The following is a 14925-nucleotide window of genomic DNA, read 5'->3' on the forward strand; positions in this document are numbered from 1 at the left end:
TTTTTTGTTTCTAACGACTCGTTATACCAGCTGCAGAGTTTAAAATGTATAAGAAATTGTTCCTTTATATATATTTTTGTATATTAATTAGCTGTTTCTGCTAATTGTTACTAAAACCCAAATGAATTGTCTGAGCTTGTAGACAGAGTGTACCTAATTAGTTTATCCGTCTAATTATTTACACAGACTCCTCCTTCTCATATTTCTAACTCTTGACAGCAATACATAGACAAAACGATGGAAATTAATATTTTAGTATATCTCGATCCCCCCCACACCTTTCCCACACACACAAACACACACTGGGAGCAGAATTGAATCTAAAACTTCCAGTTTTTCTATAACCAGTACTTAAGTTACTAAAGTTTCAGCATAGGTGGAGTTGCAATAGGTAAATGAAATGACAAAATAATGATAAAGGAGCTTTTTGTAAAACATGTAATACACTCCAGCAGGTAAAATAAATCATTGGGAACACATTAAAGAAGAGAGAAAAATAACAGTACACTGCCCCTTTAATTGCTTATTAATAGATTGTAATAACTTTTATTCTTGTGAAATTTTAATTTAAGCCATAAAACACCTGAGGTGGTTGCATAATAGACTTGTGAGAGTTGTATAAGAACCCTAGGCACCAAATGGCTGCACTGCACTTGATGCATGTATCGTCCTAATGCCCTCCAAGAGATTGAAGGAACAGGCATTACTCACTTTAATATATATCTATATATAATTTTCATGAAATTTAAGGTTTAATATACAAATGTAGTTAAAGAGACAGTCTCTTCCAGGATAGTTATTGTTTAAAAAGATAGCTAATTCCTTTATTTCCCATTCCCCAGTTTTGCACAACCAACACAGTTTTATTAATATACTTTTTTATCTCTGTGATTACCTTGTATCTAAGCCTCTGCAGACTGCCCCCTTATTTCAGTTCTTTTGACAGACTTGCATTGTAGCCAATCAGTGCTGACTCCACAAAAGTGAGCACAATGTTATCTATATGGCAAATAAGAACTAACGCCCTCTAGCTGTTAAAAACCGGTCAAATGCATTCAGATAAGAGGCGGCCATCAAGGATGTAGAAATTAACATATGTCCTTACCTAGGTTTAGCTTTTAACTAAGAAAACCAAAAGAACAAAGCAAATGTGATGATAAAAATAAATTGGAAAGTTTTTTTAAAATTGCATGCCCTATCTGAATCATGAAAGTTTAATTTTGATTAGACTCTCCCTTTAAGTATATTTATGCTTTATGCTGTTTTTTATTACATGTTTTAGGTAAAAAGAAAACAGGCAATTTATATACTGCTAATGTATACTTTTCATTGGCCCTGAAACAAGTACAAATTTCCCATGCCCTATATACCTACTATTTACTTATAACAGACACTATGAACAGTTAGGGATGACAGATTTTTCTGAAGATGTTTTGCCTCTACAGACAACTTTCTTTTTCCCCTACTGAATTTCCATATTTTCTTACTCTCTTATGTATCTCATTCTCAGTTTTTTTACTAAGGCTCTCAAGCTGGTTGTTGTGCCAATATTAACCCTTTAACAACAAGGCTGCAGTTTTTAACCCCATGGTATCTATTAAATAACTGTATGAACAGATACACAGACATAATTAAATGTTAAAAAATATATAATTGATTTTCTTTTGCATTATTTGTAACAAATAAATAGGCTCACAAATAAGTTTATGTTCCGTTTGTGTAATACACCAGTGTACATTTGATACACTGCTGCTTTTACAAGGATAACATTTTTACTACACATGGAAAATAAATGTATTTATCAGTGCTGATATATGTTCTCTAGAGCAACATATGAAACTGAATATAAATATTTGTAGGCTGCAAATAACAATTTTAACTAAATTCCATCAGATAAGCACCTGCCCCCTTGCTCTACCTATTCTCTATTATATGAGTATTATAACAGAGCACATGTTATAATTCATCATATTTTTACAAAATCTACAGGAAACCAGAGTTGTTTTTTTTATTACCCTCTTAAATAGCTCTTTTTTGTTTTCCACATACCTTGAAACAGTAAAAGCTGATTAACTTTGTTAAATCACTGTGATATTACATTGTAGCCATTTTTTATATAAGTAACTCTACTGGTATTTTTTTCCTGTGAGTTTTATACAGGTTGACAAGCTGTGGATAAGTATCTTATGCTTGATCCTTGAATCAGAAAAGCGTTTTATTCATTGTAAAGTCCTTATTTTGGTAATTCAGCATACATATGTATAGTGCTCTTTGACCAAAATGTTGTATACATATTTTCTGCTCTTATATTAATGTTTTGTTTCAAAGTATCATAGTGCATTGCAGTGCTTTTACTATTTTTAACTATTAAGCCAAATCTCATAGTAAAATGTCCAAATATCTTGGCAAAATGATTTAATTTTGCTGCTTTTTTTAACTTGCACAATAAGTGAAACACCACCAACATTTCAACAATTTTCTTACATGAGATCAAGCACTACACACAATTAGACAAAAGCACTTACATCACATGCTGTGCTCCAGACACATTGGTTTCCATATATATAAAAAAATTATTATGAAGCTACTTTCACTTATCACTAGAACAGCAATCTGTTTTAACCCTGGGCAATCTAATTATATATACTTAAAATATTCTTCTGCACTGATATTTAGTTTGCTGATGTTAATTTAATTTATTTGTATTGTTTATTTATTGTAGTTTGTCCATTAAATCAGTGACAACTTTATTAATCCACCTTAACTGAATGTAAGAGAGAAAGCTGTGACAAGGTAGGGGAGGGGCTTGGAGTTAAATGCAGCTTCATGAGCTATAGGGCTTCATGATCTACTGGGGATGTGGAATCAGATACTACCCAGGCTGTTGCTTTTACTTGTCGAGTGCTGAGTATAATTTATCATTTCTCCTACTGGGATTTATATTTGTCTTTAAAATCAAACATGTTTGACAGAGTTTTTCTTTATGTGGACCCACCTGGAGAGAGAGGACTACAGGAATCCGGAGATGGAAAAGGAACCAAAACTTTAAGGTGAAATTTTGGGGCACTTATTTGCCCTTAGTGGGTGGTGCTGAAAGGACAGCAGCTTCAGGTCGAAATCAGAGATGAACTTTGCTAGAGATTCCTTGATCCTTAATGTTGGGGGTGCCAGGTATTATTTCCCACAAGATGTTATTAAGGATTTTCCTTTGAGGAGAGTGAGCAGATTACACGATTGCTCATCAGAAAAGGATGTTTTAGAGGTATGTGATGACTATGATCAGGAAAGAAATGAATATTTCTTTGACAGACACTCAGAAGCTTTTGGTTTTATTATGATGTATGTGAAGTATGGCAAACTCAGGTTTGTTCCCCAGATGTGTGAGCTCTCATTTTATAATGAGATGATCTATTGGGGTCTGGAGTGCACACACCTGGAATACTGCTGTCAGAGGAGACTTGATGACCGTATGTCAGATACTTACACATATTTGTCTGATGAGAGCAAACCAGATGAGAGCACCAACACCAGTGATCAGCAGGTCACAGAAAGCAAAAAGTGGCTGGAGCGTATGAGATTGACTTTTGAGGAACCAACTTCTTCTTTGGCAGCTCAGATTCTAGCAGTGGTGTCCATTCTTTTTGTGATTGTGTCCATGGTAGTCCTGTGTGCCAGCACATTGCCAGACTGGAAGACAGCAGAGAACAGGAGCGTGGAGGAGCACAGGTATACTGCAAGCCTATGGGAACCCTCGGGGTACGAACAAGCATTATCACTTCTATAAGTGTCCGTCTGTCTATATCCCGTATAATTATTTGCCATCAATGCAGTTTAACCCATTCATTTCGAGAGATGGCTGTGATGCGTTGCTGCCCTCTTTGGCAGTCAAGGGGTTAGTAAATATCTGGGTTGCAACCAAATGGTTATTTGATTTCCCAATTAGACCTCTATGGTAGCCATGGATTTAATTATTATCTTATGATTTTTTTGTTTTGTTTTTTTCCAAAATACAAAACTTCACAATTATTGCAAGTAACATCAGCTATGAGTGTTGTATTGCATACTAGCCCTGCACAGCTGCAGGAATACATTTGTTGGAAATGTAAATGCAGTTATCTGAGCAAAGCAAATAACTTAAACCTGGAATATTACATTTTTGTAAACCAAGAGATATTATCTAAACAGAAGTGCAAGCAAATGTAAAGTGACCCATACAGGTATTAGTGATTGAAGCATTATTTTATTTTATATAAACTTGTATTATATATTGTCAAGATAAAATAATTTAGCTTTTGCAAAGTTGCATGACTACATAATAATCGGTCTTATCACTGATGCAAATATTTTAATAGAAAAGCATCTGTATTGTTATAATACTTTCTTGCAATGCATTGTTTTAAACGGCAAAGTCTGTTTTATTAGGGCACTGTGTATTCTCTATTTAGCTTCAATTGAATTCAATGGGTAAAGTATGAAAAAAACATACAGGGAATTGGGCTGATTTGTGAATGATGCCAACGCACAGACACACGCACACACACACACACACACACAAACAAACAAACACACACATATACACACAAACATGCATAAACACACACAAACATGCACACACAAAAACACACATACACACACACACACACACACACACACAAACAAACACACACATACACACAAACATGCATAAACACACACAAACATGCACACACACACACACACAAGCAAACACACACATACACACACATATACACACAAACATGCATAAACACACACAAACATGCACACACTAAAACACACATACACACACATATACTCACAAACACACAGGCACACACACACACAAACAAGCAGACACACGCACCCACACACAAACACACATTCAAACATGCAGACACATACAAACACACACGCACACACACATATACACACAAACACACCCACACACAAACACGCAGCAACACACACACACGCAGATATACGCACACACAAACACACACAAACATGCACACACACACAAACACACATACAGACACACAAACACAAATAAACACACACACAAGCACACACATACACACAAATACACAAAAAACAAACATGCATACACACAAACATGCACACACATGCACACACATATACACAGAAACAAACAGGCACACACACAAACACGCAGGCACACATACACACAAACAAACATGCATACACACAAACAAACACACACAAACATGCACACACACAAACACACACATACACACACATACACACACACGCACATGCATACACACAAACAAACATACACAAACATGCACACACATATACACACAAACGAAAATGCATACACACAAACACCCACATACACACACATATACACACAAACAAACATGCATACACACAAACAAACAAAAACATGCACACACACAAACACACATATACTCACAAACACACAAACACGCATACACACGCACCCACACACCAACACACATGCACACATTTAAACATGCAGATACACACAAACACACCCACACACAAATACGCAGCAACACACACACACACACACGCAGAGACATGCACACACAAACACACAGACACACACACAAACACAGACACACACACAAACACAGACACACACACAAACCCGCAGACACACACACAATTGAATTAAATGGGTAAAGTATTAAAAAAACACAGAATTGGGCTGATTTGTGAATGATGACAACACACACACAAACACACATACACACACACAAGCACACACATACACACATATACACACAAACATGCATACACACAAACATGCACACACACACACATACACACACAAAAGCACACACACACAAACACACATGCAGCCACACACAAACACACATGCACACAGAAACATGCAGACACACGCATACAAACACACACATATACACACAAACACACACATATACACACAAACACACACAAAACACGCAGGCACACACACACGCAGACACACACATACAAAAATGCTCACACACAGATACAAACAAAAACACACACGCACGCACACACACACATACAAACACGCACACACACTTCTATAAGAATGCTCACGAGTCCTGCTATTTCCCTGGTGGAATTATACAAACACGCACATTCACACACACATACAAAAATGCACACGCACACACACAGATACACACAAACACACACGCACGCACACACATACAAACACGCACACACTTCTATAAGAATGAGTCCTGCTATTTCCCTGGTGGAATTATACAAACGCACACACACACACACACACACACACATACAAACACGCACACATACCGATACACACAAACACACACATGCACGCACACACATACAAACACGCACACACACTTCTATAAGAATGCTCATGAGTCCTGCTATTTCCCTGGTGGAATTATATAAAGCCACAAAACAGGGTGTCTCACTAAGGGGCATATATTGCATTTTCATATGGGAAGGAGATGCACACATTACAAAAGTGCACAATGAAAATCTAAATTAAAGGATCATACATAAAGAAAAATTGAACCATTCACACAAAAATACTGTATTGTTAAAACGTAAGATTTGTATGTGAATTATACAGGAATAAATCATATTAAATATGCAAAGCATAAATAATAAATTAAGTACGCAGAATGTGCAAAAAACACTTCGAAATGAGTACTTATGAGTACAAAATTCAAAGCTTAATTGTTGTTTGTTCATAAAATGGGCTGAATATGGGTGTTCCATGGGTGTTCCATGGGCATATATGAAATTGTCTGTTAATTACCAGCATAATTCTGTAAACATTTTTGCCCTAGAGATATCACTGTTTTTTCCTGCAACTTTAAAGCTGGCGACATTTATCAAAATACTCAAAACACTAATTACTCTGAAAAGAAAAGCTATGTATATGAAAATTACAGTGAATTAAGGTACAGTGCACTGAACATAGCATCATTTAATTTGCATTAGTCATAACTTTAAAGTTTAAACATTCACCAGGTTCTCCCTGTGTACTTTGTCGTCCATTGCAAACTCTTACGTAGTAGATAGCATTTATAATTTCTGTGACCGCCCGTTTTCTTTATAGAATTACATCAGGGCTGCCTCTGCCAGTGTTGGAGGGTAAAAACACGTCTAGACCTGCACATTTTTTAGACTTGGCCCCTTTGAAAGAATTTATCACTAAAGAAAAAGCTCTCTCATTATTACATACATCAAAAAAAAGTCAAACTGACAAATTTATTTAACCCAACAAACATAATTAAAAATACATTTTAAAAAATTTAATTTTTGCAACTGGTTATATGACCACACATTCCGACATTATTGTTGTGAAAATACATTATACTTTATACAATTAAATAAATAATATTTTTGAATGTTTTTTTTTATGGGAAACACACAATAGTACTGCATTTTTAAGGTAGGATTGGGAGAGATAAGAAAATCAGGAAAAGGTAGTAGAAAGTTATCAACAAAATTTGCTAGTAAGTCAAATTTGTATGGTTTACAACCAGGTGGTAATATAATTATTTACCATATATAGATGTTTAATGTAATTGGGGTGGCAGATCAAGAAAATACAAAAATAAAATGTAAAATTATAAAGACATGACATTAAATATTTTAGCTTTCATGATTTAGATTGAGTGCAACATTTTTTTCCAATTGGTTTCAATTGTCAATTTACTTTTTTCTCTTATTATCATTTTTGAAAAGCTGGTAGGTAGATTATTGTGTGCACATCTCTAAATGGGCTATATGGCTGCAGTTTTGCAATAATGCTTTTAACAATGTTATACATTGGTAAGAGCGCTAAATTACATCTATGTTTTCACAAACTGCTGGCATACATGCTCCAGCAATTGCAAGCAACCTACCTAGGTATGCTCGGAGGATCTCACTTTAAATATGAGTAGGGGGGGGTCTTTTTTTCTCCTTTCTCTAACTTTCTGCATAGTAATGTAATTTGAATCAACTCCTCCAAGTTATTCAAGTGAATATTGTCAATATCGAGTTTTATTACTGATACTTTTAATACTTGTCATAGCTACTTTATCTTGTTGTCTTCTTGAGAAATGTAATAAAAATGATTTAAAAAATAAATAAAAATAATAATACCATGAGAATGAAGCAAATTTGATACTAGGGCATAGATTTATTAAATGTCGAGCGGACATGAATTGCTCTAGCGAATCATGTCCGCTCGACCTCACTAAATGCCGACAGCATACACTGTCGGCATTTTACATTGCACAAGCATTTCTAGTGAAATGCTTGCGCAATGCCGTCCCCTGCTCATTGTATCGGATCGGGATGATTTGAGTCCGCCACCTAAAAGATGTCTTACGACTGCTGCTTCTAAACTTACATTTCAGGCAAACCTGAAACGATAGGCGTAGAAAGCAGCATCTGCTGTTTAATAAATCTACCCCTAGGAGTGAAATAGAAACCATTATTTTTGTATGCTTTACCTGAATCATGAAAGAAGAAAAAATGTGTTCCATGTCCATTTAAATATACCTAATGAAAAGCCCCACTACTTCATATCAGTGTTATCCTGAAAGTAAAATACACATACTTCTTTTTTGCATTATTTATTTGTTTTGCAATGATAACAAATAAAAATTGTAAGGAACAATTGATGTGTGTATATCTAAAATGACTATCTATAACAATTAGTGCTTTGCAATAGGAAAGAAGAAGACTTGTGCGCGATCGAAAAATTTGGTTTGCTTTGTTTCATTTTGATTCAGGCCGTAAAAAATTTGGTTTGAGACATTCGGAAAAATTTGTTATGTGTCCGTAATTCGGTTTCAGAATTTATTTGTGTGGTCCTGAATTTTGAAATTTGGATGCATTCGAAACCGTTACCGAATTATTATTAATGTCGGACCGATTCTTTATTACGGACCAAATCGTTATTTCTAGCTAATGTTCCGGCAATTGCCGAAACAAAATTATGTTAAACCACCGCCGCCACCCACGCCGCCACTAAATAAAGCTATTAACCCCTAAATCATTCCCCCCCACATCACTAACACTAACTAAACCTATTTAACCCTAAACTGATGTTCCGAACCATTGCTGACACAAACTAAACCTATTAACCTGTAAACCGCACCCCCCCCACATTGCCAACACTAACTTAACCTATTAACCACTAAACCGCCATTCCGAAACATCGCCAACATGAACTAAACTTATAACCCCTAAACTGCACCCCCCACCTCGCCGACGCAAACTAAACCTATTAACTCCTAAACCGCACCCCCCACATCGCCAACACAAACTAAACCTATTAACCACTAAACCGCACCCCCCCACACATTTCCGATACAAACTAAACCTAATAACACCTAAACCGCCCCCCCACATAGCTGACACTAACTAAAGCTATTAACCCCTAAACCACCATTCACAAACATCGCCAATACTAACTAAACCTATTAACCCCTAAACCACCAGCCCCCACATTGCAACAACCTAAATTAAACTATATTAACCCCTAAACCTAACACCCCTAACCCTAAACTTAACCCTAACCCTAAACCTAACACCCCTTAACTTTAACATAATTAAAATATAACTAAATTAATGTTACAATTATTATCTAATAATTACTTACCTGTGCAATAACACCTAAGCTAGCTACAATGTAACTAATAGTTATATTGTAGCTAGCTTAGGTTTTATTTTTATTTCATAGGTAAGTTTGCATTTATTTTAACTAGGTAGACTAGTTTGTAAATAGTTATTAACTATTTACTAACTACCTAGTTAAAATAAATACAAATTACCTGTGAAATAAAAATAAAACCTAAGCTGCCTTACACTAAAACCTAACATTACAAAAAATAAAAAAACCTAGCATTACAAAAAATAACAAACTAAATTATCCAAAACAATAAAAATGATTCCTATTCTAATACCCTTTAAAAAAAAAACACTCCAAAATAAAAAAAAAACAAATCTAGAATAAACTACCAATTACTCTTAACCCTTTAAGGACACAGCTTTCAGTTTGCTCAATTGTTTTATGACGGAAAAATTCTGTCATATGTCCTTAAGAGGTTAAAAGGGCATTTTGTAGGGCATTGCCCTAAAGAAATCAGCTCTGTTTATGAAATAAAAATACAAATACCCACTAACATTACAAACCACCACCCCCCAAACCCACAAAATAAAAAAAAACTATCTAAAAAACCTAAGCTACCCATTGCCCTGAAAAGGGCATTTGGATGGGTATTGCCCTTAAAAGGGCATTTAGCTCTTTTACGGCCCAAACTCTAATATAAAAATAAAACCCACCCAAAAAACCCTTAAAAAAACGTGACACTAACCCCAAGACAATCCACTTACAGTTTTTGAAGTCCCACTTGAACGATCTTCGTCCTGGCGGAGAAGTCCTCATCCAGACGGCGAGAAGTCTTAATCCAGATGACCTCTTCAAGGTGGCATCTTCTATCCTGATCCCAGTGGCGTGGAGCGGGTCCATCCTGAAGACATCCGGCGTGGAGCATCCTCTTCATACGGTCGCCGCCGTACTCTGAATCTTCAATGCAAGGTACGCAATCCAAGATGGCGTCTCTTGCATTCCTATTGGCTGAAAAATTTGCTCAAAATATAAGCAGCTCTAATTCTATTGGATGATGATTCAGCCAATAGAATGAAAGCTGCTTAAATCCTATTGGCTGATTAAAAATTTTCAGCCAATAGGAATGCAAGGGACGCCATCTTGAATTGCGTACTTTGCATTAAAGATTCAGTGTACGCCGGCAACTGTATGAAGAGGATGCTCCGTGCCGCCGGGATCCAGATTGAAGAGGCCACCTGGATGAAGACTTCTCGCCTTTTGGATGAGGACTTCACCATCAGGATGAAGATTGAAGAGGCCACCTTGATGAAGACTTCTCGCCACCTGGATGAATATCTTTCAAGCAGGACTTCAAAAAATTGTAAGTGGATTGTCGGGGGTTAGTGTTAGGGTTTTTTAAGGGGTTTTTGGGTGGGTTTTATTTTTAGATTATGGTTTGGGCAGTAAAAGAGCTAAATGCCCTTTTAAAGGCATTGCCCATCCAAATGCCCTTTTCAGGGCAATGGGTAGCTTACATTTTTTTAGATATTTTTTTTATTTTGTGGGTTTGGGGGGTGGGGGTTTGTAATGTTAGTGGGTATTTGTATTTTTATTTCATAAACAGAGATGATTTCTTTATGGTAATGCCCTACAAAAGGCCCTTTTAAGGGCCATTGGTAGTTTATTCTAGATTAGTTTTTATTTTATTTTGGGATATATATATATATATATATATATATATATATATATATATATATATATATATACACACACATACAAGTCTGTAATTAACGTATGGCTGTCACATGATACAGTAGGTAGGGAAATAAAAGTACTGACTCTGAAATTTCTCAGAAAAAATTCTACTGATAAATTTAAATTCAGACAAAGTATTGTTGCATTGTCTTTTCATTAAACATTTGCCGATTATGCAATACATCTGTATTTAATTGTTCTTTATTAGAAATGTGACATTATCCAGCATTAAATACTGTATATACCATTACAAAAGCATATGTGTAAAAGTGGAAAATACGCATTTGCCCGGTCTGTTGATTTTAGAAAATATAATCGATACATGGCAAGTCAGAATGCAGGATATATACAGGTAAACATATGGGGGCCGAATTATCAAGCTCCGAATGGAGTTTGATGCCCCTGTTTCCGCCCGAACCTTCAGGCTCACCAAACACAGCAGTTATGAAGCAGCATTCTAAAGACCGCTGCTCCATAACTTGTCTGCCTTCTCTGAGGCTGCGGACATCAATCCCCCTGATCCTTTATGATCGGGCTGATTGACACCCTCTGCTAGCGGCCGATTGGCCGCGAATGTGCAGGGGGCAGAATTGCACAAGCAGTTCACAAGAACTGCTTGTGCAATGATAAATGCCAACAGCGTATGCTGTCGGCATTTATCGATGTGCGACGGACATGATACGCTACATCGTCCTCCATGAAATTCATTTAGCTACATATATTACTGTAAAATATAAAAGCCAAAGAAGAATCAAATGAAAAAAAAACATTAATCAATATCTCCTTTTCTTTGCCGGAGAACATTGCTTTACAACACTCCTAAGCATTTAAGTAATTCCTTGATGTTTATTTTCCATAGATACTTTACAGAGCTGCTGTGTATTTGACACCTGATGCCAAACTCGGTCTCTAGCAACATAAAGTGTAAATAAAAATGACATTAGCATGAATAATTATGAGAAAATGCATTTGACATTCAGGGTCACATGCTAGACAAAGTGCAACATATACCTTTTTTTTTATAGAAAAATATAACATTGGTATATAAAGTATCTCTTTGTCTTTTTAATGTTACCAATACAGTGTATTCTCATGAGATCTTTCACATGGCTACATGCACTTTTATATTCCCACAGAAACGGTAGAGGGACACATTATTCATATATTAACATTTATTTATGGTGTGCTAGATTTAAAGCAGATCTGTAGATGTATCCTTCGCCCTCTCTTTCTCTCAGAGGATTTATAGATTAGCATTTATACTGCAGAGATTGTACACATAAAGGACCAATGTTTAAATTGTATATAAGCATAAAATGTAAACATTAGAAGAGTTCCCTATTTAAATGTATCTACGCAGAATGCTTAGCAACAGTGTAAGTACTAAAAGCTTTATAGTACTGCAAGGACTTTAACTCTGCCTGAGACAAATGATTGTGCAGATAATTGCCTTAAAGGGCCACTGTACACTAGATTTTCTTTGCATACATGTTTTGTAGATGATCCATTTATATAGCCCATCTGTCTATTGACTCCTGCTGGCTCCTGTTTATGTTATCAGTCTTTCCATATGCAGGGAAGGGGGGTAGGGGGAGTGTCTGCTGTTACTGGTTTCCTTTTCCCAGCCCCTTTCACTGGGTGTCCCAGCCTAACCTCATCAACAGTGCTAAACTAAAAGCTTCTAAGTAAGTTTTTAAAAGGTTTTATACTTGATTTCTATATCAGTATCTGTGCATATTTATTGTAGTGTCAATTGCATGCAGTTATATGAAACTTGGTGAACACTGTCACTTTAACAAATATATTGCAACCAATATCCCTGGTTCCTATAATAATTGATTTATTATAATAAGGACTAAACTCCTAATGAGATAAACAATGCAAAACAAGCAATATTTCTTCTTAAAGAGATGCCAGCATTTGGAACAATGTAGTGCAGGTTGAAGTGAGCAAAATTCGTTAAAATAATTATTGAAATCATTTTTAAGAGTAGACTCCCAAGTGTTGTTGATAGCAAAGGATCTCTCTTAGAGGTGCATTTTATAAAGGAAACAGCACACACAGTCAATGGATTTATAACTTTTACATTTATGTTTGTTCAGTGTAAACTCAAATCTCAATTTTTTTTAAATTAATAATTATTTTGCAGATCTCTTCCCAGGGTTTGGATGCTATTAGTATACACTGTCAGAAAAAAGGGTACGGTTGGGGTCCGTTTGTGAACACTTAGGGTACAACTGCAGTGGTTGTGCCCTCAATGGATCATAATTACACCTTAAGGAACTAATATGTACCGTTTAGCGGTAAATAAGGTACAAATTTGTTTCCAACTGTCAAAGGGTCCATGTCTGTACCATTTAATCCCCCCAAAAAGGTACAATCACTTGTGTGACTAAAAGGTTGAGGGGATGGGTGGTTCAAGGCTGCCAAACCCTGCAAGTCCATATCATTTGTACAGCTCAATTATTTATATTTACATAACTGGCAGTCACCCAAACTGAATGCAACATACATGTTGTACAGCAAAATAATTATGTTCAATCGTTGTTGGTAATATGCAAGAAGTGGGCAAAGCAAAAAAAAATACTTAACAACCCATATATTCAATGATACTGTGTTGCTGGTTCTAAATAGCAAACAAGCACTTAACATTTTAATGTTTATATTTAGAGCATCAAGATGTTAACTCTTAAAAATAAAGCAAATGTATTAACTAAAATAACAAAGAAAAAAAAATGTTTTAAACTCTATAAAATAAACAAGAGCTGTTTAACAACCAGTTTTCAAAAAAATATAATAAAATTGTAACCGTTCCCCAGTCACATATTTGGACATTGTGAGACATGCCATAGCGCCATCTGTTGGTTGAAAGTTCCTTGACATGTGTAACACAGCTCCATCTATTGGTAGCAGGTTCATCACCAAAGTGTGTACTAGGGAAATATACTAATTTGCATATATTTTGCATAGAGTGACAATTCAATGTATGGTTGTGATTTTTATCGTTTATCCCTCCCCCGAATCCCCATTCTTTTCGTTAGAGTTATATTTTATTATTATGTTGTTTTCTATATGTTTTCTATATATTTATGTTTTATGTTGCATGTCACCCTACATTTAATGGGGTGTTTTGAAAGTCTAGTATAGAGTGATATAAAACTCATTGAGTAGTTCTTTTTGGAACTGGTTGTTTTAGCCTGGCTCTTTCAGGTGGTTCTGTAGCAGTCTTTGGAATTGCTACAGTTAAGTATACAAACTTTTTATTAAAGCTGCAGTGTAGCTATTGCAATACTGCCTGAAAAAGTACATATTAGTGATGTGAAGTTCGGTTCTTCTGGGTGAATCGGTTCATTTCGGACGGTTCGATTAACTGAACCGGTTTATGAACCGATTCACCAGTTCACCTACTGAACATGAGGTAGAGGCTCTACCTCATGTTTAGTAGGTGAACTGTAGAGCCGCAGATCCGTTTCCTGCAGTGCTGATTCATTCCTGAATCATGAGTCACTGACTGTGTGAGTGTCTATTTGTTTTTATATATATATATATATATATATATATATATAATTTGTTTTTCTTCCTCTATATCTAAGCTAACTTTT

The 14925-nt window shown here is 35.7% G+C and overlaps 1 protein-coding gene across 1 annotated transcript in view; it reads left to right on the top strand.

Annotated features, from left to right (window-relative positions):
- The first annotated feature begins 3124 nt into the window (after positions 1 to 3124).
- Positions 3125 to 14925, top strand: part of KCNG3 (potassium voltage-gated channel modifier subfamily G member 3) — an 86326-nt gene continuing 74525 nt past the window's right edge. The window contains exon 1 of the mRNA XM_053709355.1: positions 3125 to 3756. Coding sequence (XP_053565330.1) covers positions 3125 to 3756 — 632 coding nt within the window. The remainder of the gene's footprint in view (positions 3757 to 14925) is intronic.

Source organism: Bombina bombina, chromosome 4 (genome assembly GCF_027579735.1).
Source record: "Bombina bombina isolate aBomBom1 chromosome 4, aBomBom1.pri, whole genome shotgun sequence".
Lineage (NCBI taxonomy): Eukaryota > Metazoa > Chordata > Amphibia > Anura > Bombinatoridae > Bombina > Bombina bombina.